The following is a 26,801-nucleotide window of genomic DNA, read 5'->3' on the forward strand; positions in this document are numbered from 1 at the left end:
TCGCAAAAGAGGGTTGGTTTAATTGAAGACATTTAGAGAGAGGCTGACAGTGGCAGCACGATGCTCTTCAATAAATAACGGGCTGTGAGGCAGGGCCGTGACTGACACCTCAGGACAGGGTGACGGGAACAAGACACACAGACCAGTCACTGGTCCCTGGGGACGTGCTCGAGGGCAGCAGAGGAGTGAGGGGGTGTGGGGGGGCAGGATACAGTGGGGTGGGGGAGCGCCAGGCCCAGGCCCCCAGGAGCGATGCAGAGCTTCATTCTGGGACAGAGAAAGCAAGTGCCAAAGAGCCAGGAGCTTCAGTTGCTAAAACCCCTACAAACCAATAGAAATGTTTAGGTAAATAAGAAAAAAAAAAAAGGTGGTGACCCAAAGGAGGGGTCCAGGGTGCCTCAGGCCTCCCCTGCAGTGAGGAGGGACTGTGGGGAGCCATCCCCCAAATCCCCTGCCCACGGGAGGTGGGCACAGCAAGGGGCGGTGGCTGCGGAGGGGACTGGGGGCGGCCAAAGCCCCCCCAGCCAGGGCCTTGGCAAAGCCGTGGCAGTGCCAGCTCCTGCCACACAGCCCTGGAAACGGGGCGGGGGCACAGTGGGAGCCCCCTGCCCGCTGCGGTGCAGGAGGAGCTCGGGGGAGCTGGTGGCGGTGCAGCAGGGCCCCGTCCCATGAAGCAGCCACCTTGCTGCAGGCTGTGCCAGGCTCGGGTCCTGCGCTGCTGCGGCACGCACAGAACCTGTGCCCAGGTCTCGGTCCCGCTGTGCCCCAGCCCCGAGGCCGCTCACCTCCCTGCCCCAGCAGACGCCCCAGGGGATGCACCACGGCTGAAGCCACCAGCAGCAGCCCGGCTCATCCTGCAGCTCCCTGCCCCAGTGCTCTTTTTACATTTTTTTTCCCTACATCTGCCACAAAATCAAGCCCCTCCGGCCCTGCACTGCCTGCTGCGTTTCGCCCAGCGCAGCCTGACCTCACCACACTGCCTGCAGCACTGAACTATCACAGAATGAGGAGCATGGGCTGAAAGGGGCCTCAGGAGTGCACCGGGTCTACGGCCTCAGAGCGAGGCCCCTGAAAAGCTCAGAGCAGGTTCCCACTGCTGGAAGGGAACCACAGACAGAGGTTCTCCACGCTGCACTATCCTCACACCAGTATTTTTCTCCTATCAACCTCTCATTGAGCCAAACCTAGTCTAGCCCTGGCAGAGCAAGCAGCTCCTCCCCACAGCACAGCCTTTCACTTCCCCAAAATGCCGTACTCGCAGCCCATGGGGCCTGCCAAATGCTTCCTGCAGCCAGGAAGGCCAGCGGGTGAGCTGTGCCCTGCGGGGCGTTCTGTGCGGGGGCATCGGGCTGAGGCAGAGCCCCGAGCAGTGCTCAGCACCGAGCTGCTCCTGGCCTCCTGCAGGAACCTCCTCCAGGAACCACCTGCAGCAAGCTCTCCTCCTGCACCCTGCTCCTCTTTAACTCCCATCTTAGGGGCTTATGAACACCGAACTGACTCTGTACCATCACGCAGACTGCCAGATCTTACCACTTTCCTCCTAGGTCTCACACTGCCCCAGATCACAGCTCAGCCCCTCTCCCTGCCTGCACACTCTGCCTGCTGCAGCTCGCGCTGCCTTTGCTTAAGCCCCAGTTTCAAAACCAGCATGCAAGAGGGGAGGGAGGAGCACGGTGCTGAGCAGGGAGCGAGCCTCAGGTGGGGAAGGGGAGCAGGACCCCCTGCACCTGGGGCATGGGCACTGGCTCAGCTGCAGCAACTCCCCCCTAAAAAGCCAAGTGCTCACTGCCTGTGCTCTGAGGTGCAGGAAGGGGCCTGACCTGGCCACAGCACACGGGGACCCTCAGGGCTCTCCCCACAGGCTGGAAGTTACGTGCTGGTGAGCCCAGAGCCAGCCTGGCCTGGCCCTGAGGCCCCCGCAGAGCCGCAGGGAGGGCGGCCAAGGGCACAGCCCCAAGGCCAAGGGAGGATGCAGGCAGGGGAAGAGAAGGGCTCTGGCTGCAGCAGCGGCTCTCCATCCCCAGGCCCCTCCTCTGCAAAGTTCCAACTCAGACAGAGGCAGAAGGATCTATACAGTATAATATATTTCACTATGAAATAGCAATTTCATTCCCTGCCTTCTACTTGGTGCATCCTGAATTAGGTGCTTCTTTTTTACGTCACGCCCGAGGGCTGGGCTCGTTTCTCAGGCACGTGCCCTCCCCGCCGCCCCTGCCAGGGGCAGGAAGCGGGGCCCAGAAGCAGCCGCCCAGCTCCCCACTTCCCCCTCCACCAGGGCAGGCTGCGGCTGCTGGCATCGGGAGCCTGCCGGGGTGCTTACAGCTCACGGAGGAGGTCGCCCAGTGCAGATTCATCACCCTCCTTCGCACGGCCTGCTGTGGCTGCGGCACGGAAGCAGCAACTGAAGCCCTCCACGTCACGTGTACGAGTACAAACAAACCGTCCAGAGGAAGGGACGTGGCAGGGGCAGTGCAGCACGCACACAGCGGTGATGCAGAAGGGCCTGGGCCCCGCCAGCAGCCCCCAGCCCACGGGGGCAGGTCGGGGCTGCAGCCGGTCGAGTGCGAAGTCTGCAAAATCTTGGTCAATCTGTGGAATAAGGAGTCCTTTCCGGGGGGCTGGGTCACTGACCAAGAGCCATCATCTCTGGAATCAGTGCGGAGCCGGATGGTTCGGGAGGTGGAAGGAAGAACAATCCTACAGGAAGACAGAGAGGGCAACTGGCTTAGGGAAACCAGTCGGTACAGGTCTCACAGGGTACCACAGAGCCGCTGTACTGCAGACGTTTTGTCAGAAATGTGCAAATTGGCTATCAGTTATTGTGCTCAGACACCGTGTTGGGAAATATTGAGTACTCGGTTGTTGCGGGTCTTTCAAGCTGGTCTAACAGAGCTGGGAAAAAGGCCAGAGACAGCAGAGACAAGCTGGATCTGCTGTAAGAGTCTGGGCTCAAGTAAACACGATCAGAGTTCAAATTCCCTTCAAATGCAACCAGCACCAGCTCAGCTACCAGCTGGAGGCCAGAGCGCAGCAATGCCCAGGACGCCTCACCCAGCAGCTCACACAGCAGCTGCCTGCAGGGCTCTCGGCTGCCCCCACCAGCAGCCAGGCACATCGCTGCTGCTGGCAGAGCAGGGAGCTTCCCCCCAGTACCTACCTTTGGTTTTCGTACAGCTGCTGAGCAAGTCACATCGTCCGGCTGTATTCAATGCCGCTCTTGGCAGAAATGCCAGACCACGGCAGAAGGCTGCAGAGAAGGCTCTGGGCTTGTCGATATATCCTCTGGGGAATTGAGCACGGGCTCAGACTGGCTAGTGTTGATCCAATGTGCTGTAGGTAGTCAGTGGACAGCAGTTAAGGACATTTATAACCTAACTTCAAAATAACTTAAAGCACTCTGTGGACTAGCACTTGCTCAAGAGACCCTACGACACAGCGAAGGCTGCTCTGCTCAGCTATTTAGACAGATCTGCTCCTCACATTGCTCAAATGTTCATTTCTATCAAGAGCAGGCCTACCTCACACCATAAAAGAAGGCAATTTGGGAGTGCTGACTCCAACTTATATGGAAAAACTTCATCAGAGCAGTTGCCACAGTTCCTTTGCACTCCACAGCAAGTTACTGTGGGGGCTGCAATCCACTCACTTGCACTGAGAGATCTGGACTGTTTAGCTACACCTAGGAAAGGTCAAGTTTCTTTTCCATGATCCAGCAGCCTGAAACAAATTCCCAAATTCAGTTTGAGACCCACAGGTCAGGTCAGAGACACACGGGATCCTAAGCAAGACCAAGGGCTTTTCTGCCATGCTGCTGGCCAAATCCCACAGTGCACATCCAAAGCTTGCCTTGCACGTTGGCTTAACACGAGCATTTCTCCATCACAGGCAAACTTGCTCCAACTTCAATTTACCACACTACACTGCCTCCTTGAACCGTTCCCAGAGGATCTGGGGAAGTCTAGGTACAAGTGGGTCACTGTCAAATCTGTCTAACATTGCCTTCCTTCTGGCTTCATGGAAATCAGCTCGGTTAAGCTCACAACAGAGCAGGCACCAGTCCCCACATATAGCCAGCTCACGCTTTGCTAGATTGCCATTTTAACCCTAAGACATGGTTTGGGGTCTGCTTTGCATGCTTCACTGGCAACTAGGCTGCAGGCAAAGGATATAAGATTGTCCAGGGCGGATGCCCACCGTTGATGTACAGGACGTAGGTGAAGCCATCTTTGAGGACCCCTCTTATGGAATAGTAATAGGGCAGATAGTGGTGCTGCTTAAAGTCTCTGTTTTCGTAGAAGTTTATTGCTGTGTTGTTAGTGGTGAGGACGTGCAGGTAGATGGCTTTGCAGTGATCTTGGGCAGTTGTTGATATATGGTCTTTTAAGCTTTCAAGCAAGAGAGAACCTGTTGAAGGAAGGAACAGCAGAATTACACAGCGCAGCTGCTTGCTAAGGGACAGCACGGGGCTTCAAAGCTCCCAGCTGAGATCTCGGGCACCCAACAGCTCAGCAGCAATTGCTGCCCACACTCGAGGACCCCAGATCCCACTCATTCCCCAGAGCTTCACACGGGCACTGAACAGGACAGCGCTCCGTGGCTTTAATATGAACCTCACCTCAGCTATGAGCACAGTTTCGCAGAACAGGTTTATAAAGGCAGAAACGTTTCTGATTCAATAACCACAAAGATAGGTCAGACACAGAAACCTGCCAATGATACTCATCCCCAGGCACAGCTCTTGGCTTTGGGTAAGGCCAGTGAGTCATTTTGAGTGCTATCAGTCCCATCATGTTTATTTTAGAGCCATTTAAAACAGCAGAGTCAAAGCAGTACTTTACAAGCAGGTTACGGCGTTGTGTCTACTGAATTCAAATTTAAATAAAAGAATTGGTAGGATTTTAAGTCCCCTTCTTAGAAGAGGTGAGGCACAGTGTCACTCAACCTGACTTTGGCACAGCCACTAGCCAGCAGGTGAAGAGCAGAGCAGGGCACAGAGGATACCCCAGCCATGGAAGACTGGCCCTGGAGGTTCATCCAGGCACGGCCCGAAGGACCCGCAGAACCTGCAGGGCTAACTTCCTCCGTCAGGTGCAGCAGAAATCCTTTAGCTAATACAAGCACCCAGATGAGATTTACGCTGCTGTTTCACAATCACCAGGGCACAGATGATTTTCGGCAGGGCCCACAGGGTTTTGGAGCAGAAGTCAGCAGCAGTGACCCTATGGTTACATGAGACTTAGCAGGAGTTTCTATCAGCCAAGTACAAAAAGACACTTGGAGACCTCACCAGGAGGACGGTTTGATTTTGTTATGAGATATGCCACTCATGACTCACAGTAACCCAACTGCCCTCTGGTTTAAGAATAGCAGAGAACCAAAGTCTTCCAACGTCTGCCGGAGAAAATTCAGAGATTTAGTGCTTAAAAGTGTGCCTGGGCTGAAAAGCCTCCTGAGTGAAAGACTGAAGCTTCAAACACAAGTAGAGAAACACTTGAAAAGGGAAAGGTCTCAGAAAAAGCAGCAGCAGGAAGCTTTTTTAGGTTGTTTTGCTACATATGCAAGCCCAAAGATCTTCAGAAAGCATAGCAACATGCTACCTAGATTTAATGGGTACAGGAAATGCTGATACTGAAAGGAGAAAACTCCAGCAACATGGAGCTGAAAAAAATAGGATTTGGAAACTGAAAGGGAACTCAAAACAACCACAGTTTTACAGAAGACCCCCTTACTAACTTTTGAACATTATTCTGTGCAATCATTTTCTTCTTTGTACAGAAAATTTAGAGAAAGCAGCATTTAAATTTAAGTTTTAAATGCAGCAGTCCCACTGATGTCTCTTCCAGTCACCTTTTAACGCATCACATCAGTTTGTACCTTTCTAAACATGAGTGGGGAAGAAGGGAGGACTCGAGGAACAGAAGCTGATACCTGTACCCACTGAAAAGACTCCAGGTGTGCAACTGGGTCATCCTGCCAAACCTGGGCTACTCCCTTTTGCAGATCAAAGATGCAGATTATGCTTGAAATTGCAGCAGCAGGGCACTTATTTGATGACAAAACACATCCTGCTCTAAACGGAGCTGGGCCCCTTCTGACTGCAGGTTTCCAAATGGCTGCAGAATTGCTGTGTGTTGCAGCAGGCATTCAGAGCTGACCTGTATGTGCACTTGACAGACTAAACCAGGTCTGAGTTACGCTCTTTTCCCAGTCCATCTTTCCCTAAACATCTGTTCTATTTAAGTTGCAAGTTTAAGAGCAGCTACTTTTCTGCCTCAGGTACCAGGCTTCTGACACCCGTGGAAGAAAAGCAGAAGGCAGGGAGTACACGCTCCCCTTTTGTCCCTACCAGACAGGCTTCAAGTCCTGCTCCAGGATGAATGACAAAGTACGAGGACTTCTCAGCCCTGGCAGCTTTTCTCAGACTCTTGGTGCAGACAGCAGCAGGAGTGCAACTTTTTGGTGTGCTCAGCTGTCCCCTGGGAACGAGATGGACCGCACTCTGCAGAACCATTTGTACATTGTGCTGTTACACCAACAAAAACTTCTCAGTGTACCTGCACTACCAGCACAAGGGGGATGTGAGAGCATCACCTTCTCGACTGCCGGGACAAGTCACACACAAGTTTGTCTCAGAAGGGAATTGGAGTTGCACGGTGCAGCTCTTTAGTCCAGTAGTCAGGTGTAGCAAGTAGGACAGCAACAGAACTGTCACGTAGCAGCGTCTTACCTATTCCATGTTTCCTGAACTCCTTCACCACTCCAAGACTTAGGATGTAAGCAACTTGAGTGTCCACAGGAAAACTGGAAGCTAGGATGTCTCCATCCTGAGTAGAGATATGACAAGTTATTTAGTAAGATATGTGGGGAGGCAGAGGAGAAAGCAAGAATCCTGCATTGGAACACCTGAAAACAAGGCTTTAGCAGGAATTTTCCCTTCAGTGGGGAATCCTAGCTGAAGCTTCTGGGAAAGGCAGTGGGGAGAAAAATGAAATGAGCATGGTCCTCTAGGTGGTATTCCTGCTTCCCTATCATCCTTCTGACTGCAGAGCACACATCATGATGTTTCCTTACTATATACATTATGTCTCTAAGCCCACAAATACCTGCACTCTTCACCAAGAAGGATTCAAACTACCATTTTTGGAGTTATGCATCAGTGTCTAGATCAATTCCCTGTAGTTTATCAGCAATAGTCTTTATTGCCTGCATTCTCAGTCTGAGCTGTAGTGCCGTGGAGGACAAGAAACATGCTCCGCAGTCCCAATTGCTTAGAACAGTACCTGAACACGCCCCTGGCTTTCAGTTTGGCTAGAACAAGAGCCTTTTGTTAGAGTTGCTGAAGACAGTTTGACTTTGGGTAGCTCTGAGGTGAAGCCAGATAGCTAGAGTGAAGAGACCAGTGCCACTCGGCGCTCCTGGCTCCCACCAGTGTGTCCTGGTTTCAGTTAGGACATAGTTAATTTTCTTCCTAGTAGCTGGTAGAATGCTATGTTTTGGATTTTTTTTTTTAAGCCACTCTCCTATGTTGTTCTCCCTGCCATAACCTGGGGGGTCTTTTATCTCACTGTCTTCAGTGACCACTTCTTCTTCAGCACTCTGACCATACTGTGCTGTCTCTCCTGACCTCCAAACTGTCATCCCTGTGGCCTGAAATTCCTGCAGACTGGTCACCTCTGTTTTGTGTTCAAGACAGTGACAGCGAACGAAGGACACTCTCTGCTGCAGGAAGTCACAGCTCTCAGGAGTGACTCAGTACAGCTAAGGAAGTTCATGCCTTGCATAAGAGAGGAGCAGGTACACAGACCTCAGCCACTAGCAATGACCAGGCACACTGAAAACAGGCTGGGAAAAGAATTATTAAAGTGGCTTTTAGTCTACGACTGCATTACCTGATCCCTCCATGCAGCACATCAGGCAGCAGGAACAGGATTTCTGGTAACGGGCTGCTCAGCAGCCCATGTTCAAACACATCCCACCACCCCTGCTTCATTAGCTGGAAATCACGTTCTTGCTTTTTCACAATTAACTCATGACAGCTCCTGAGCAGAGGGAGGAAAAATACCCCAAACAGACCCCATCCAATTAAGCACATCAAGAAGTGAGATATTTGTACCAAAGCAGAGTCCTCCTACCTCTTTATGCACCTTTGTTCTGCTCTTGATCTCTGCTACTATCATTCCCACGATGGAGCCTCTGTATGTGGCTGCGAGGGAAAAGAACTTCTTGTTGGAAGTGATATCTCGGTACCATGAGTCAGGGTACCTGGGAAGGAAGAAAGAACAGGAATGTTTTGAGAACGGATCCCACAGGAGCAGCCAACACTGCACTTCACTTCAAACAAGCAGCAGCATCTTTAAGTGCCAGTCACTGGAACCGCAAGCCAATTTTAGACAAGACTGAGGGAGGGAAGCTGAAAGGTCTGTGTTCTGCAGGGAAATGTAGTCAAGTAGCTTTGGACTGACACATGGCTGAGCTCTTTCTATGCTATAAGCTTAACTTACTCCATACATTCTGGGCCAGTACGTTATCTGCCTTTCCTGACTTAACTGCTGTATGGTACCATGAAACAAACTGCTGTTGTACCCCATTTGGCAGCATGCTTTTTTCCCCCAGTTGCACTTAAGAAGCCACGGCGGTTGCTCCTGTCATGGTCTGCTGCCTTGCTAAGACAAACTTTCATTTTATGTTCATTGCCCAGAGCCTTCGCTTCCATCATTGCAGCAGTGCCGCTTCCTTCAATGGCACTGCCAGCAGCTTCTCATCAGGAAGGTGCTTGTGCAGCCTGTGTCTCACAAGGGCTTTATGTTCACCTCAGCATCACCACTGCTTCAGGTCTGCTGTGGGACAGCCCAAACAATAAAAATGAAATGAAGTGGGCTGTGTCCAGCCAAGCAGGAGACAACAGAGCGGGACAAAGCAGAGGACAGCTCTCCTTTAGATCTACAGAAATGCCTACTATAAAATTATTTATGCTGACAGAATATATTTGATGAAAAATCTGTGAGGCCTTTGCAGCTTAGTTTTGCACAAGTTTCCTCTGTCCAGAGGTTTGGGCTCAACAAGAGCCCACTTCAGAGCCCATGGCTACAGAGCCTTCAGTCTCAGCTCTAAGCCAGAGCAGCACAGCTCCACACCCCATGTTTCTAGCTCCCCGCCACCTCGTACCCACGAACAGGAACGTACTCGATTGGGAACCAGTCACCACAGAGCTGTTTCACCGTGTCTATGTCATCGTGGCAGAGAAGACGCAGATTTACGTCGGAAAGTGCAGTCGGAGGCACCTCCTCTGTCATTCACGCCTGCAAGAGAAGAAAGCACGTTAGGTTTGACCAGACAGCTCCGACCCTCAGCTTCAGGCAGGCATCTGTGCACAGGCAGCTCCCAGTACCAAGGGAATTCTCTTCCGAGCAGAAGCTCAAAAGAGCTGAAGCAAACTGTGGCATCACCAGCTCGAGCAGTGACCGGGACCCCTGGTGCCGAGAGGCCGGGCACAGCTCACTGCTCACTTCGTGTCCTGGCACAGCCTGCCAGCACCACGATGGCCACACAGGTGACAAGCACGGGGCAGGCTGCTGATGCTGGTGCGAAGGAGCACGTGGCACGACCCAGACCAGAAGAGCAGAGAGGGACGCTGCATTGAATGCAGCCAGGAGCATGCCAAGCGTGCCTTCCAACGCGTGGAGCTCTTCCAATCTCTGTACGGGATCAACATTTTGTCAAAACAAAATTAAACAAAGAGCTTAAAAAGGAAGCACTACTAGAAGAACATCTACAAAGTCCCCTTACACAACCCTCTGATCTCCACTTCACATGTAAGTAGGGCTTTTAGAATCTTTTTTTTTTTTTTTTTTTTTTTTATAACTTCTGCTGGAGAAATGGGACAGTTTCCCCTCATTGTTATACACTACAGATCCCCAGGTGCTGGCTCTGCAGCCCAGCAGAGCATGTTCAAACATAGATATCCCCAAAGCCCCCTCTCCTTCACCACAGTATGGCCACAGCCCTGCTAACCATGCACAGGACACTTCCAGTGTCCTCAGACCTCTTTAAAAAGCCATCAGATGGGAAGAAGCAGGCTGTAAGTGGATGTAAAAGCATGTGGCTGTAAAAATCCCATCAGCTCCACAATACTGCAGGACAGGCTCCGGGCTGGGAAAAAGGAGCGCAGAGGAGCAGAGCAGCTCCGGCCATGGCGAGGCTCCAGGCCCCCGCTGTCGCTCCGCATGCAGGCACGCGGGTTTGCCCCAGCAGCGCTCCTCTTGCTCGTAAATCTTCTAATTCCTGAGAGGTTTTGATGCTCCTATAAGTCAACGCCCTTCCTCAGCCAACCGTTTAAAAATAGTCTCAGCACTGACAAATTGGAGCTAAACGAACACCCGTGAGAGCAGCGGATTGTCAATACTGAGCAGGGAAGGCAGGCGCCTCGCAGCACGGAGCAGCCGCTGCAGGAGAGGCAGGGCCAGCACAGGACACGTTCCTGCAAGGATCAGTTTGTGTTTATCTAATGTTGTATTCTCCAAGAGCTGGGCGGGCATCGTGCATTATCCTGGAGCTAAAGCCAGCCTTTAAAAAAGCCAGACAAAGCCACGAGCACCCTGCTGAGCAGGGTAACTCCCCTCCCAGCACCAGGTGTGCGAGCACGGACTCGCTCCGTCCTCTTTGCATCGCACGCCCAAACCTGGGTGCTTTACACATTTGAAGAAAATTTAAATGCAAGAAAATACAAGGCCCCTGCCCGGCACCGGGTGTTTCACAGATACCCAGGTGAACACTCGAGACCCAAGCCCTGTCCCTCCACACAGCCCCGTGGCACACTAGGGTTAGCAGAGCCCAGAGCAGCGCGGAGTCCAGAAGCAGAACTGATACAAACCGTTTGTCAGCCCCACACGTGTTCGGCACCACCCTGAGAATACGCTAAGAGCAGTAGAGAGAAAGGTCGCTCGCTCTCAGTGCTGGGAGAAAGGAGAGCAGCTGGAATTAGAGACAGCAAACAATCAGAAATGCTTCTGCACTCCCCAGATTTGCAGCAAGTTGCAGAAGAAAACAAAGAGAAAGTTGTGAGATTAATGATGCACAAGTGGCCGTGACATGGGAGTGACACCACTTAGACTAATGACAGAGGAACTCCAAATCCTCACGCGTAAGCTGATTATCAGCTCTGACAGCGTTTCATAATCATTATTATTTTTTGGCCTTGGCTGAAGCACCTACTGTCTGTAATCACAGGCAGGCCACACGATCACTGCTCCTGCTGCAGCCGGCAGTCTCCGTGGACTGCAGGCAGGACGCCGGCTGGGTGCCTGTGTGTCTTGGGAGCACTCGAAGATAGGTTTGGTTTGCACACAGCTCTCAAGAAACTGGAAAAATTTGTAGTGGGCACCTGCAGGGAAGAAGAACACCTGCTTTAGCCATTAAGAACTTAGATATTCAGGAACTACTGCCCACACGGGGAAAAACACTTAGACCAAGTCACACGAAGAGACGGCTACCGGGAAGGACATGCCCAGAAAATGGTTTCTGAGGAAGTAACAACCTGTGCCAAAACCCAGAGCCTGCCCACGCCAGACTCGAAGCATTTCTGTATGTGCAAGGCAGGGCCTCCAACACAGGCATGCAGGATGTGAAGGCTGTGCCACGCCAGGCACCAAAGCATCAGCCCCTCTGTGCCCTTTAGATGCTGCTGGGGTAGTTCAAATGTTTTCAGTAGCAGCTTCTTGCCAAGCTAACCACTTGCTGCCAGCCGCGGGGACACCTTGGGTTTGGGCATGCCGTTCTCTGCCCTCTCAGGGAGCTTGTGGCTTCTAAGGAGCTCTGGAGCTGCCCCAGAAGACAAAGATGGGCAAGGAAAGCAGGAGGTGGGAGATGCATCCATGGGCTTTGTGCTGTGAAGATGTCAGTGCCGGTGAGTATCCTTCCCCCTGCTGCAGACATGAGGATGGAACCGCCCCCAACTCTGCTGGGAAGGGTGCCACAGCTGGACACGGAGCAGGTGAGACCACGGATCTGAGCAATCTGCCAGCACACAAAATCTTTCAGTCCACAGAGAAGTCTCAGGTTTTCTTGCCACGCAGAAAAGTGAGGTTACAACGAAGCACCTGACAGCAAGGTGAGGCAGAAATTCACTCATGTGGCACGTCATTGCACATCCCCAGCACAACCATTAGAGCTGCTACCAGAATTTATTTCTAAGTCCCTCCTTTCCTTTCTCCCATTAGGGAGAACTTGCGATCACAACAGCGGCACATAGAGCAGCGAAACACTTGAGTGAAAATAAAACCTCACCCACATTTGCTGGCAACATCCCGCCCTAAGAGCTGGCAGGACATGACTGTGCCAAGAGAAGCTCCACCTGTAAGCACCACTTCTAGAGCCAGCTTGGTTTTACAGGACAAAGGCGTGTTGGAATTATGAAGGAAAAAGCCAGTATCAGTGTTAAAGACACCTCTGGGTATCAGCTATTTATCTACTGCAACACCAAGACACCGAGTGCTGACCTCTGAGGCCATGCAGTGGCTGCTGCAAGGCAAAGCGCTTCAGCCCCACGCAGCTCATCGGAGGAGATCCGATCCATTTTGGAAACCCGCAGTGACATTGCCTCCTTTCTTTTAATAACTTTTTCTCAGGTGTCAGCCTGTGTTCAGGTGATGGCCACAGCCTGGGACTGCTGCAGCTGACCTGATGCTCTGCCTCACTGGGACACCCTCACCTGACGAGCCAAGGTTTTGGGGCTGTGAATGGATCCTGCTGTTAAACACTGGAGGCAGCTCCGAGGCACCCCTTCCCAAAACAGGGAAGTTAGCAGCAAGCAGGATTCATAACGGAGCATCCAATTCCCTTTGCTACCTAAAACCTGCAGATACTGTTAATATACAAATGAATTTCAAGAAAACTACATTTTCAGTACAAAGGCTTTGAGCATCTGTAGCAGCCTTCTGCCTTACTTCATTGAGTCAAACTGCAAAACGTTACCTCTAAACCCCAGATCTAAGAGAGCAATTTTGTCCCTGTGTGCGTTGGACAGCTGCAGAGGAACCCGTCGTATTCTCAGTAACATTTGGCAGCAATGAGAATAGGATGAACAGAAATAGTAAGGACGTTAAATAAACAAGCTGACTTAACGTGCAATTTAAAATTAAAGTAGAGTGTAAGATCCAAAGCTACTACTTAAAAACAATGTCATGCACATTTGGCATCGGTAAGTCCTAGCTTTTAATAAGGTCAGCATTTCACACCTCTGTCCAAAAAGCAGCGGAGCCTTCAGCTTCCAGCAGCAGCCCAGGGGACGGGCAGGACCCCCGAGCTACCAGCGCCCACCCAGCGCTCCGAGGGGTGTGTGGGCACCGACCTATTTGCACCACCAGCACCTCCAGCTCCCACCGTGCAGGAGCAGATCTCATTTTGAGTTTAGCTTAGAATCAGCGCTCCAAATTCAACAGGGAGCTCAAACGCAAGATAAAGCTCGATGCTTACTCAAATTCGGCAAAAAGCTGCTTAAATGCTTTTGAAAATCCCTCAAGCAGCTCCACGCCTTCAAAGCCTGGCCAGGCGATCCAACACGTTAAGATTTCCCCTGTTCAGCACTATGGGACAAGCTTTAACACTGATTCTGCCTCATGCATCCCGCACACATGGCTTGGATTTGAACAACAAAAAACCTTAAGATGCCATTTTTGTGATTTTTACTTGGACTTCCACTTCTATCCAGATAAGCTCGTGAAAATCCCAAATAAAAAATTTACGCTGCAGACACGTGTGCAGCAGCAGACCAGAGCTGGATTTCCCTGCCTGGAAAGGCAGGGCTGGATCTCCTTGCCCTGGAGGTGCCGCCCCAGTAAGGGCAGCAAACCCTCATTTGGGACTGCGTGGACAGCCCCCAGGGCCCAGCAATGAGCCTTCCAGGGAAACAGAACACAAAGTGTTTAGGGACATCTGGCATCCTCCCTCGCTTGCAAACAAACAGGAGGTGGCAAAGCCTGGGTGAAATCGCAAGAGCTGCTCAAAATGCAGGGCAGGAGCATGCGAGCTGCGGCCGAGCACCGCAGCGCCCAAACCAGACCTGGACTCGGGAGCTCGGGGGCTCCGTCTCTCTGCCCCGCACCATCTGGCACAGGGGATTTGGTTTCCATTAAACCATTCAGTCTGAAGCAGCCAAAGGTCTAATTCCAGCAAAGAAGTAAAGATTTCCCTTCTGCATTTCATTTTAAGCTGGCTGCGTTTTTAGGTTACTGGTCTCGCAGGGAGCGTTCCACCCAGATACCCCTGTAACTCAGCTCCTTTTATTTAATACAACGGAACCGTGGTCGGATTGGAAGAGATGATGAATTCATTACCAAGAATGTCAAAGAGCTGCTTCTAGGACTTAAGTCAACTTTAACAAAGCAAGAGGAACCAACATTTGAAAAAAAATAAAGTATTTGGTTTGATACCTAGCTCCTGCTTCATCTGCTCAAAGAATAATAATTAAAAAAAAGGTTGGAAGGCCCCTCTGGAGGGCACCAGGCTCGACCCAGCCTGGGTCAGGTCGCCCAGCACCACGGGACGGCTCCTCTCGCCACGTGCAGAGGGCACCCGAGGACAGCCCTGCTCCCCTAGCACCTACAGGACACGCTGACAAGGGGCTACAGGAGGAGCCCCTGCAGATTTTTCAGGGGCTCTGCCTTCTAGCCACAGCGAAACATTTGAGAAATACAGGAGTGTGTGAATAAAAACTATTTTCAGCCTTGAAATTGGCTCTCTGGGACCTATTAACGCTTACCAGTGCTACGTCTCTGATTACCAACTAGGCAAGGTGAGGAAAACACTGCAGTGTGCCCACCACGTGGATCTCTTCTGTTCCTGCTTTGGGAAGAGATCAACCTCAGGCAGTAAGAGCTTGCTGCAGACATTTCTGCGTCTGGCAGGAAAAAAAAAAAGCCCCCAGCTGTGTGCCCCCGCAGCACACCCATGCCTTCAGACTGAAAACCCTGGGAATTAAACATGCTGCCTCCACTGCCACCACCGCTCCTGCTGGGATCCCAGCGTGGGCACGGCCCCTGGGCAGTCACCACTTGGAGCTCTCACCTCGTGCTCCTGCTCCCTCCAGGAACCATGTTCAGGCTCGCTGAGGACGAGCGATGAGGGAGCTGCAGGAGATGTGGCTCTCCTCGCTCCCAGCACGTTAGGCAAAGCATTGGAGCTCAGTGCTCAGTCAGGTAGCACGGTGGAAATGTCACCTCCTCTCTCATGTCCTTCACATCCTATGGGGTTGTTCCCCAGAACTGCCAGCACTTACTTGCCTAAATTAGCAGAAGCAAACAAGGCTGTTTTAATGGGAAAAGTAGGACAAAACTGTGGATTTTATGCCTCGGTCTGAAAGTAATATCATCATCTGGCTGGAGCAGGCTCTGATGCTGTGATAACGTCATGCCACGGGAGTCCGTGACTCCTTTGGATCTTGGTGTTACATTTTTCTTTAGTTTCTGCCAGAACTAAACACAGCAAGCCCGAAAGCTCTTCGCAGACACCTTGTGACTCGGCTGCACGCACCAGCTCAAGACTTGGTGCTTCTCATTTCGGCTCCTTTAGCAGCAACCTCCTCCTGTGCACAGAGCTGATCCCAGTTAGCTTTCCCTGCAAACCCCCTGGGCTGTCATGTCTCCAATTCAGGCCGTCAGCCCAGCACCCAGCACACAGACCCCACCTGCCTCAGGAAACAACAAGCCAGCAAGAATGTCTTGGACAGAAAGCTGTGGTTATCTCAGCACCACGGAGACCAGAGGGCAGCCTTGGTTTTAGAGAAGCCAGCTGTGCCAGCGAGCCCTCAGGCTCCCCGCAAAAACGAAAGATTTCTGTCTGCCTGAGCCTCCTGCCGAGCAGGACCCGAATTTGACACAGACTGCAAAAGAGTCTGTTAAGAGAGGAGAAGGCAAAACGTCGTGCTAGCTGCGCAGCAAGCAGCAGTTACCTGAAATGAGAGCACTCACTGTTAGGGAAATCCTTTTATATCCGTATCCCCGGTCCTCTGTGCTCCCGAGGTCTGCTCCGTCAGCCTTCCCGCAGAACAAACACGAGCCTCCCGCTCGCCTTCTGGGCTGCTCCCTGACCCTGCAGCTCAGGCTGTGGCACTGAAGCTGCAGATTTCACGCGAGCCAGTACCCACGTAGCGCATCCCTGAAGCACACTGCAAAAGGAACAGCTTCCCGCTGCCCCAGATAGAGCCATTCCTCTGGGGAATGGCGAGCAAGAACCGCTAAGAGGGTTCTGCTGGTAAATCTCTCCCTGGTAAGACGCGGCAGAGAAAATCTGCTTTGTGGCAGCAGCACTGCAGGGAGCTACAGCCGAAGGGTCACAACAGAAGCTCGTTTGCAGCAAGAAGCTCGGGAGAGGAGACCCCACGCCTCGCACACGCGGAGCACGGCACGGTTCCAGCAGGCAGCTGCTCCTCCGGAACACGAGGAACCCCAGGCGGCTCCTCACACACGCGGGCCCGCTGCCATTTCAGGCTTAGCATAAACAGCTCCACACAAGATGTACGTAGTGACTAAAAAAGCCAGAAAATCAGCCTAGCGGAGTGCAAACACGGGGAGAGGGAATTTCGAGCCTGCCTCCATTTCCCAGCCGCTGTCCTCATTACCATGCTGTCAGCAAAACCCAGTCACTGCCTACACCAGCACAGGAGACACTAACAACGAACTTCGTAGGGGTTGAAAAAGATATTCCTTCCCTAGCTGGCAGACAAACTCCCTAAATTTGTTCTTCTCTGTGATCTTGTACTTAAAAGCTGCTTTTCTTCTTCTTCCTCAGCGTTTTCCAGTGTGAGGAAAAAAAACTTCCAGCATTTTCAGCTAAGGCTGGAAAGCTGACCAGCTCCAGCTCTACCTCTCTGCTGGGAGGAGAGCGTGGGTGGGAGCAGGCGGTGCGAGACACGAAACTCTTTGTGCCACCCGCAGCCAGCAGCGAGCACAAGGAGAGCAGAGCTGTGATGGTTTCAGGATCGGCTCCGCGAGGCGCTGCCAGGGGAGTTCCCCTGCCCCACACCCTGCCAGGTACCCACACCCACGCTCTTGGGAGGGCCAGCAGCCCCCTGCAGGGGTTTCTCCAGCTCCTGCCCACTTCATGGTGCTGGGAGCAGCCGGGGCAGAGCGGAGGAAAAGAGGAGGAGGAGGAGGAAGGCTCCTGGGCTCCCACACAGGCACCCAGCAGAGCCCTGTCGGACCACGGTGCCCAACACCACTAAAAGCTGCCCCTGTGCACGTAAAGATCATCCTTCCTGGGGAAGAAACAGCACCAGGCAGGGAAGTACTCCAGCAAATAAATACACGTGGTGAGCTGAAGGCTCGCTAAGCTTCCAGCTACAAAGGACTGGTCTCCTGATTTCCACCCGCAGCTCCCCCAGGGTTTCACACCATCCGAGGCCAGCCTTGGCACCAGGAGATGCGGTGACACCCCCCTGGGCTAGGAAACCCCTCTGTTTTAAGAGAGCGTCCCTAGACCAGCAGTTTCTCTGCTCCTTGCCCATTACTCAGACACGTGAAGGCACCTGGCTGTGCACACACCAAGCAACCAGCTGAGATAATGACAGCGGGTTCAGAGAACAACACGGTGTGGCAGGACAGGGCACGTTCCTTTACTGCTGCCAGGCACGTAACGAGTAATTAAAGCACCAATTTCCGAGACGTAGCAGAGCTGCTTTTCTGCCCTACGCATTAAAACCACCTCCTGTAGTATCCTGGTGCTGGGCACTCCCCAGCATTGCAGCGAGGAGCGTGAGGCTGCCCCAGTGTCCTCTTGCAAGTGAAGGCAGGCCGTACTCCAGTCACTGCACACTGCGAGTCTTAGTTATTATTATATTATTCTTATTTGCATTTAAAATATCATCACTTCTTAGAAATCTCTTACAGCTTATTCATACACTCAAGTGGCTTATTTAAAAAAAGAAAACAAACAAAACAACAACAAAAAGGAAACAAAACCCGGGTGCTGGTATTCCCAAAACGTTACCAGAAGTATTCTCTTTAAAAGCTTTTAAAGAAAAGAAGTCACGGGGGTGAAAGGGAGAGCACACTGAGAAAGGAAATAAATCCAGCATGAAATCTTAACGAAAGGGCACTCCCAGCTATAAAACGTTCATAAACCGAGATGGGAGAGCGGATGAACAGCCGTGCATCAACCTCTGGTGGTACTTCGGGGCAGGGCACGGGCTCTCGGGACAACCCAACCCGAAGCTGCCCATAGCTGCGGGCAGCCCCCGGTGCCACAGGACGGACACAACGGCAGAGCAGCCCGGAGGGTGGCAGGTACCAGGAACGGGAGCTGGAGAAAGGCAAAGGCTCCCCGTTTGTGCTGATGATAGCGATGGAAAACCCAGGCCCGGTGTGTGCCCAGCGCCCCGCGCACCTCGCATCGCAGCACAGGGATGCGGGCAGCGGCGGGGCCCTCTGACAGCCCCGCGCAGCCACCAGCGGGGAGCCGGGCCCCGAGCTCCTCGCGCCCGGCCCGCCTGAGGCGAGGCCCCGCGGCTGGGCCCGCCGCTCCCTCCCGCACCCCCCCCCCCACACACAGACCGGGGGTCCCGGCCGGGTGCCGCTCACCTCGGGGGGGCGCGGGGCGCGCTGCAGGCGGGGGGGGGCGGCACCGGGCGCTCAGCGCATGGCGAGAGCAGGAGGAGGAGGAGGAGGAGGAGGAGGAGGAGGAGGCGGCGGCTGAGGCCGGGCCCGCGGCGGGCACCCACCGGCGGCCGCTGCTCTTCCGCGGGCACCGCGCAACAACGCGCGGCCCCATTGGCTGCCGCCGCCCCGTCAGGCGCAGGCGCGGCACGCAGCGGGCGGGCCCCGCACCCCCCCCAGCCCCCCCCCCCCCCCTCCCGGTACCGGGACCCCCTCAGGGCTCCCTCCCCCCCCCCCGGTGCCGGCCGCGCCCCGCTCAGCCCCACGCAGCCCCCGGGGGCTCCCCGTGCCGCTACAGCCACCCGGGACGCGTCCCCTTCCCCCGTTTCCCGCCCCCCCAGGACCCTCCGAGCCCCGCTGTGAAGAAAGCGACACCGACACCGCCCGCGGCCCCTCGGTTCCTCGCCCGCTTCCTTTAATGGGGCAGCGCCGGGCCCTGCCCCGTGCTGCCGGGGCCAACACCGGCCCCACACGGCCCCCGGGGCTCCCGGTACAAATCTCGATGGAGGAACGGCCGGGCTGGGGCACCCCGCTGGGGGACCCCACGGCTTTCACCCCCGGGCCGCACCGTGAGGAAACGCAGCGAGGGCGATGGCTGAAACACCGCGGAGCCAGAAGATTTCCACCTTCTCCAGTCCCTTGTCTTCTCCTCCCCGCTCTTCTTGTCCAGGCCGTCCGCATCCCGCAGTGGAAGCGGCTGCGACCCGCAACCTACCCGGCTACAGTCTGCTCTACGCCCCCAGGGCCGAGCCCGCGCGCAGGCATGGCCCAGCTTTCGGTCAAAGAGGGAAATGTGGGTCCTGAGACGTTTGGTTTCCTCTGTGAGGCTTCCCCCCAACGGAGGGAACCTGGCTACCTCCCGCCGCCGCGGCTCCTAGCGGATGGGCCGGTACGGGAACGTCATCCCCGGGAGGAAGGTTTGCACGGGGTGAGCCGGGAGCGCCGGGTGCGCAGGCAGTGCGGGGTGCGCGGGGTAGCCCAGAGGAGGAGTGTGGATGTGAGGGTAAAATCCCGGCGGCAGGGCTCCGTGGGTTGGTTGCTGTACGGGACCCGAAATCACCAGCTGGAGCAGGCTGCAGAAGGAAATGCAGACAGGGGAGTTATCGGCAGGCTGGTGGAGGGGCTCTCCCCTGCCCACAAGGGCTCTGCAGACAATTCATCACCATGCAGCACTGCTCGCAGGCAAGAGGACACTGATTATGCTCTTTACAGCTTCCAGCAGATGCTTTTTTCTTTTTTTTCTTCCCTTTTATATCTAGTTGCACTTTGCTCAGTGACCACCAGCTAGGAGGACTCCCTGGCAGGAGCAACACCAAGCTCTGGGGCCACCTACCCTAAGCACAGATGCTCTGAGCTACCTGCCTGGGCACACAACAAACCTTCCAACCCCCCAACTTCAACTTCCACCTTCCTTCCCAAGCCCAGGGCAGTTTTTGCTGCTGGTCAGGACCCCGTGTGGAAAGCCCAGGTCTCCGTGCACCTCGTGCCTCAGCAGTGGCCCTGCTCGCTCCCACTGGAGGAGCTGGAAGGGGCGAGAGCTCACTGCACACCGTGTTTCTGATCATGCAGAAATTCAGGTTTTGAGAGACCCGGTGGTTTCAACCACTGCTCATTTGTGGCCATATCAACGTTATTTACTTCTGCATTAGGAACTTGATCTGCACGGGTGTTTAAAAACATAGAAACAAAAGCAGGAGCCACAGAGTGATGAAGATAAGTCTCTGTTCTCAGGTAGGTGTCTGCTGAGTATTTTTCCCCTTTAAAGTCCCTTTATAAGCCACTATACAATCCTTTCTGGCTCATTTTTACTTTGTAACTATTCCTCATTCAAGTGGGCCTCACTTTCTGCTGAAGGTGTTTTATTAAAAAAAAAAAAAAAAAAAAAAAACTGCTTCTAGCAGAAATGAGATCTGTCAGTTTCTCTAAAGGCAGCAATGCTGTTTTTGAGTAACCTTCCTTTTTCTTTAACCCTCAGGTGTTAACAGAACATGAAACATCAGGTTGGGAGCAGCTTAGGCTCAGGTAAAATCAGTATGGAGCTGGGGATGAGACAGGTCCCACACTGTAATTTCATTTTTCCTGTCCATTTGTTCTGACAGAGGCTGGGCAAGATCACCTGTATGGTTAGAATCACGGAAGTCTCCTCGAGACCAGAGTCCAGCTTGCAAGGGGAAAATAAACCATGACCTTTATCCTCACTGAATAAAGTCTGAATAAAGTGTCTGAATCAAGGCCAACTTCCAGGAAGTGAACACAAATTTTTAGAGGAGATTTCGTCTCAACAGCCCTCAAGTATGCATCTTGGAATATGTGTCACAACAAACACAGCTAGAGAAAATCTCTTACTTGTTATGTGGTAGCCTGGAGCACACAGTTCTCAAGTCATCTGAAAGAGAACACAAGATATAACAATGAGGATAAAGCAGCAATTAGAGCAATTTAGCCCTCCACTCTCCTTTCTAAAGGAAGATTAGTGAAAAGACTCCAGTGATCCACAGATCCAGAATCCTGTTCTCAGGCCAGTAACCTTCCTAGAAGAGACGTTTCTCCACCTCACCAGTTTTACCCCATTTTTTTGCTGAGATTAGCTCAGCTTTTCACACTTCACCATCCCCTGTAGGTTCTGCATTTAACCCACGCGACCATGTGGCAAACACAACCTCGTTTCAGGGCAGACCAAGCATCAGCACAGGATGTGCAGCTGGCAAAGCGCAGCCCTGCCTGGCTCCACACATCCTGACTGCGGCCGCTGCCGGTCCCAACACAGAGCTGCTGCCAAGAGAGAGGACAGGTCCCAGCTCCCTGCGCTTACAGCCACCGCTTCCTCTGCCCCGAGACACCTGAGATGCTGCAGGCCTCCCAGCACAACAAAAGAGCTGACCATCAGCACAATATCCAAGCGATCTAGCCACGGGAACACAGCTCCATCAATAAGTAACTAAGTTAACGCGAGGTGTGACGCTGCTCGGTGAATGTGGCTTTCATGATGGCAAATGGATCGGGGCAAAGGCAAAACACATCAAAACATACCCCTAAAACCCTGAACTAACGGGTGTTTCAGCTGCAGCTTATACTGAACTACCTCACTTTCCACTTAAAAATACAATAAAACAAGCACTCAGGAAGTGCTGAGTGACTCGCTAGGGAGCAGCAGAGCTGAGAACAGCCATTTACTCCAAAGACTCCACTTTTCTGCCTTCTCTTACTACACCCAACATTACTCTCCAGAAGGTTAGGAAGAAGAACACTGAGACGTGACACAAAAGCACTGCTTCAGCCAGGGTCAAAGCCTCAGGCACCTGCTTTGGCAGGGCTGCTCTCCATGGCTGGGAGCCTGTGCTAAATGTCCGGGCTCTCAGGGAACTCCAGGCCCTCTCACTGCACCAAGAAGCCACCCCCTGTTTTCAGCGCCGCTTCAAGAAAACAGTACGTCTGGGGGGCTCTGTGTTGTACTGAGGCACTTCCTTTTTTTTTTTTTTTTTTTTTTTTGTCTCCACAGGTCTTTCAGAAAGAACTGTTTCTGGAAACAGGAAGGACAGACGAAAGCCACGTTAGGCTTCTTCAGTAAGTTCAAGACAGACCATAATACAGCCTTATTACAGGAGAACTGAAGGCCCAGAAGCTCCACATAAACAGTTTTTATTTTCTAATTTCTTGTCTAATGCATGTACCTCATGGTCTATCTGTTTCATGGTCTCTTGTCCAGCAGGCAAACTTGGAGAAGACAAAGTGAAAAGCAATGTAACAGTGCTTTTATACAGCTACAAGCAATTCCTGGCCCCAGACTGTTTAGGAGGAACAGAGCTGTCCTGGAAAGTAACTTGAGGCAGCCAGGAGCAAGCTCTGCTTGTGCTCTCAGCCAGGGCAAGCAGCAGTCCCAAACGCAGAGCCAACACTGCCTCGTCGCCCTGCTGCAGCAGTGACATTTGACAGACACTGGTGCAGCACCGCATGACTGGGCATCAGTGGAGGATTTCACACTGCTCAGGCTCACACCGCTCTGCTACACGCCTGTATGGGAACTAGACATTGCAGTCAGTCACAGGCTTCCAGCACAAGAAATGCTTTCAGTACTTTCTTCCTGCTGTACATACGACGATATACACGTGACTCGACTCCCGGAGCCGGTTATGAGCTAGCCCAGACGGTTTTAACACACAGAAACGCAGACTGAGTGCACCTAACAGCATGCCTGGGCTTACGTATCCTAACAGTTCTCTGCTGCCTCTGGTTTCGGGCCAGAACTCTGCCCCAGGCAGCCCAGCACAGCGCTGCTGAAGGCCTGCACCGTGCAAGGCAACTCGGAGCAGACTCCTCTGGCTCCTGGGCATCACCTTTCACGTTTCAAAGCAAGTTTGAAAAGCTGACAAAAAAAGAAATCAGGCTTGTAGTGTGCACACTGGGACAGGTGCCGTGGTCCCATGTGACACATCTGCTCTCTGCTCCCCAGTGGCTGCTCCTGGAATTGTTTCCCAAGGCAGGGAGAGTTGAGGAGAGGATGCAGGACCCTCGCAAACAGCCACAGCAGGCCCCACGACTCAGGCCAGCTGGGAGCCACAGCAGTTCCCAGCCAGGTAACTGCTGTTACGTCTGACCTACTGAGGGTCAGCGCAGGCAAGGCAACCTTTCTCTCTGTGTTCTGGTACCAACCACACAGCTCACACTTGTGTGGGAGCTCTGAATATGCTCAGTTTGGCCCCAAGCCAGACACCCAGATATATCCAGCATTCTGCATGCTAGGTAGAAGATCAATTCTCCAGCTCTGCAAGACAACAGACAGGTTAATTACATCGATTACTTTTTTTCCTTACTCCCCATCTTGTTATTCTTCTCAAAATATTTCCTGCACCACACTCTAACATCGTTTCCTACGAGCAGCTGGCTGCTACTGCTGCTAAAAATGTGTTGATCTTGGTTCCCTCCACCCCAAAACTCCCTACCATGACACCCACATGTTGAAAGAATCCAACATCAGGGTCTTTGGCAGCCCCCTCAACAACTTACCTCGAGTGCACAGGAGCGCTCCCGATGCCATGGCCACTTGCAAAGCCTGAGCCAGCCTGTCCAGGGCCAGTTCAATCTCTTTGGATGCATTGAGAGGGTTGAGTTCATCAGACAGCCTGTTAATTTCCTCAACAAGCGGAACCACGTGGTCAAAGGGTACCAGCCCCAGGCGCCCGTAGAGGTTCTTCTCTGTTAAGTGCCCCTGAAGCATCATAAGAACCTGCAGGACGGTTAGATGCAGTTTTGAATACAGCTGATGGCAATCTCCATCGTCCCCTTCAGCCGAGTCCATGGCCATCTTGGTGTTGGGGTGTCCATTTGAGAGAGAGGCTTTCTGCTTCCTTTTGTAAGCCAACGGGGCCTTCACGCACCAACGGATCAGCCCAGTCAGCGGGGTGAGCTCTAAAAACCCTATGGGCAGGTTGGCTGCAATAGGAGTGTTTAGGAAGGTGATCAGGATCAGGCGGGGGTCTTCGAAGATCCAGGAAACAATCAGCTCGAGCAGTTCTGAGGGAGGGATGAGATCATCTGCAGACAGGAAAGATATTGCTCAGTAAGCACAGCCTTGCACTGAAGCACGGGACAGCACTCTTACTAATCTCTCCCACACACATTTCCTGCAGTGTCACAATTACAGTTTCAGAACCTCCCCACGTCTGCTTTTTTTTGTGTGTTTGTTTAAAAAAAGATGCTCTTTTGTCCCTGGGAGACACAACCACACTCCTGTCAACTTCAGCTTCTTCACCTATTTTGAAAACGCCTCCAAATGCCAATGTTTAACCCCTTTCACAGCAAAGCTCCTCTTTTTTTTTTTTTTTCTTCCTTTTTCTCCCACCTGTCATCTGCTTACTCTCTTCCTAAACTTAGTCTCCATTCATCCCTTGCCACAGGAAGCACAATGGGAGAGAAGACAAGAAAAACTCCTTGGTATTTCCTTCTCCTCACCCCAACGGTTCAGCTAATTCCCTTTCTGACTTACCTAAACAAGCTTGTCTTGTGGAAAAACTTAGAACAACAGTACCACACAATAGGTGAAGGATTTAAAGGTTACATAGCTTCAACTAAGAAGCGAAAGGTGGCCACGAGTTGAAGCTGGATTACAGACAACAGAGGCATTCACGGTGATTGCGTGTCACCCTGTGACAGTGGCAGGATGCAGGACTGAGTGATGTGCTCTCGGTGCAAGCTGACTCAACACTGAATTATCTCATCAGGTCTCGGCTGAAAATGACTTATAGGACAAATCATTTGAACTACCTCATTACTAATAAGCCCCAGATCCCGAGTTGGTACTTCCTAGCTTCTGAGACTTCTGGGTGTCATACAGGCTGCTGGTTGTGCAATCAAACCCTGTCCTCACAACATGGTGGAGACTACTCTTTGAAAAATAAGCTTCCTTTTATCACCTCAAATAAACAAAGGTAAAGGTAAAAAAAAAAAAAAAAAAAAAAACAAAAAACATACTTCCTGTAACTATTTTCTTTCTGATAGGTCTTTTAAAGCTGGATGAGACTTCACGTGGCTGCATAAAATAAAATACTGAGGAATAACATACTGCAAGCTCTACCAAATACTCAAAAAAAAAAAAAAAGCTTAAGCCTGCACCTCTTTTTCACTAATGCCAAGCTGTTTATCTGGAGAAGACTGAAAAATACGTCCTTTATCCATAACAAATAGCATTTGCTGTTTTTGGATGATACGTGATGTTGGCATTTAGTGTGTGGTTATCCTTGGCCTCCCACAAGTTCTCTCTCACTGACTAAGCTAACTCAATCTTATTTTAGTCATATGAATGTTTCCAGTCTCTGAGCAGCATCAACATGAGATGGGGCATATCAACAGGTCAAGCGCACTCACATACTTGAAGAGAGCTCTGGAAGCAGGCTGTCAATTCTGTTTCTTACCACTGCTCAACAGAAACCCTGCTCCAGCCTGGAAGCATCCACAGTCTGTGTCTTCCCCCTTTTTGGGAGGAACTCGGTTAAGAGCCAGGCCCGAGCCCACCTGCTGGATAGCACAATGAGGAGGAAAAGCTGCCCAGGTGGGTCAGGCAGCACTCCTAGCACTGCTCAGTCAGCGAGGGCCCCCTGTCCTTTGCCCTGTGTGGTGACGCTGCCCTTTGTGTCAGGCGTTGCTTGGCTGCTTCCCTATTACTCTCCCTTCAGCCACTGAGGGGTTGCTTTGTCCTCACCCCAGTGACAGATGTCACACCCCCATCACACCCCTGAGCTGCTGCTGGCAGCAATTCTCTCCTAACGAGCGTGTTTAGAATTTAAGTCGTTAATTTGCTTGCAACAGTTAATCTGCGTTGCGTTACACCACACCTCCTTGTAAGACAGCCTAGAAATATTTACCTGAAGAGAGGTCGTAGAGAGCTGTGACCGCCGTAATGAACTGGCAGCAGAAGCGAGGGCTGGCACTGAAGATCTGTTTCAGCGTTTGGATGGAGCCCGGCACCAAGTTGCAGTAGTCATCCACCAAGGCTCGGGCCAGCCTCACGCAGTACACGGCGGGGGTTCGCTGCGGGGACGAGAGCAAACCATGAGAGCAGCCCAGAGCAGAGCACGGGAGGTTCCACAGAGCTGATTTGGAGTCCACCTTGCCCAAACACTGTGCCCGCCCACATCATCCAGCCACTTTGCTGTTGCCACGTTCGTGTTTCCACTTTCCCCAAAATGAAAGCGCTCTCGTGCTCTCGCTCAATCTCTGCGTATAAAAGAACCACTCACAGACAGGAATAAAATTACTGTGTCAGGATATTAACATAGACGGTGATATTCCATGTTTACAATACCCATAATTTAAAAATAAAACCTCTTATATCAACATTCTCACTTAGAAGAATTTTTCACCAGCTCAGCAACAATGTGCTGTAGTTCAACTACTTCAGCAGCAGAGCAGCTGGTTCAGAAACCTACCAGTTACACCTGACATTCCTCACATTGACAATTCCGTGCAACTTAAGAGCTGCATTCTTCAAAACAAACCAACCAACCCCTGTGCCTGTCTCTGCTGCCCAGGGCACATCCCCTCCTCCTTCCCCAGGGCCCAACAGACGGGAAGAACAAAGACGCCACAGGAGCAGTAACAGCCTCCCCTCCAGCACCCTTCTCTCTCAGCGCAGCCTTTCTGCTCATCCCCCTCTACAAGCAG

General features: G+C 52.4%; 2 protein-coding genes and 1 long non-coding RNA gene across 5 annotated transcripts in view; 1 reads left to right on the forward strand and 2 right to left on the reverse strand.

Annotated features, from left to right (window-relative positions):
* On the reverse strand, nt 1-19,482 carry NAA60 (N-alpha-acetyltransferase 60, NatF catalytic subunit). Of its 2 annotated transcripts, none has more exons than XM_068699575.1 (7): nt 19,213-19,482; nt 9,184-9,299; nt 8,133-8,262; nt 6,728-6,824; nt 4,170-4,404; nt 3,158-3,343; nt 1-2,697 (listed from the first exon to the last, which is right to left on the reverse strand). In XM_068699575.1, the coding sequence occupies exons 2-6, from the start codon at nt 9,291-9,293 to the stop codon at nt 3,187-3,189; spliced, it is 729 nt and encodes a 242-aa protein (XP_068555676.1). In that variant the 5' UTR covers nt 9,294-9,299; nt 19,213-19,482; the 3' UTR covers nt 1-2,697; nt 3,158-3,186. The 2 variants fall into 2 exon arrangements, with proteins under 2 accessions (XP_068555676.1, XP_068555674.1); XM_068699573.1 differs by lacking the exon at nt 19,213-19,482 and adding an exon at nt 18,570-18,724.
* The window catches only part of INTS15 (integrator complex subunit 15), a 9,253-nt gene continuing 1,490 nt past the window's right edge, over nt 19,039-26,801 (reverse strand). For both annotated transcript variants that reach the window (XM_068699554.1, XM_068699553.1), the window contains 4 exons: nt 26,003-26,168; nt 23,649-24,176; nt 20,991-21,030; nt 19,039-19,717 (listed from right to left, as the gene is read on the reverse strand). In XM_068699554.1, the coding sequence (XP_068555655.1) occupies nt 19,519-19,717; nt 20,991-21,030; nt 23,649-24,176; nt 26,003-26,168 (933 nt within the window). In that variant the 3' untranslated portion in view covers nt 19,039-19,518. The remainder of the gene's footprint in view (nt 19,718-20,990; nt 21,031-23,648; nt 24,177-26,002; nt 26,169-26,801) is intronic.
* Nucleotides 19,714-23,655, forward strand: LOC137864937 (uncharacterized). The gene is made up of 3 exons (XR_011101692.1): nt 19,714-20,375; nt 20,620-20,666; nt 20,744-23,655. It is a non-coding gene; the product is annotated as an uncharacterized lncRNA (long non-coding RNA).

Source organism: Anas acuta, chromosome 15 (assembly GCF_963932015.1).
Source record: "Anas acuta chromosome 15, bAnaAcu1.1, whole genome shotgun sequence".
Taxonomy (NCBI): Eukaryota; Metazoa; Chordata; class Aves; order Anseriformes; family Anatidae; genus Anas; species Anas acuta.

Excerpts from the sequence above, each read along its gene's own strand:
- NAA60 (XM_068699575.1), bottom strand. The coding sequence starts at position 9,293 with ATGACAGAGGAGGTGCCTCCGACTGCACTTTCCGACGTAAATCTGCGT. Across the intron at positions 8,263-9,183 it reads GGTGACTGGTTCCCAATCGA|GTACCCTGACTCATGGTACC; the intron begins GTACGTTCCTGT and ends CTTCCTTCCCAG. Across the intron at positions 3,344-4,169 it reads CATCCGCCCTGGACAATCTT|TGACTACCTACAGCACATTG; the intron begins ATATCCTTTGCC and ends ACTGCTGTCCAC.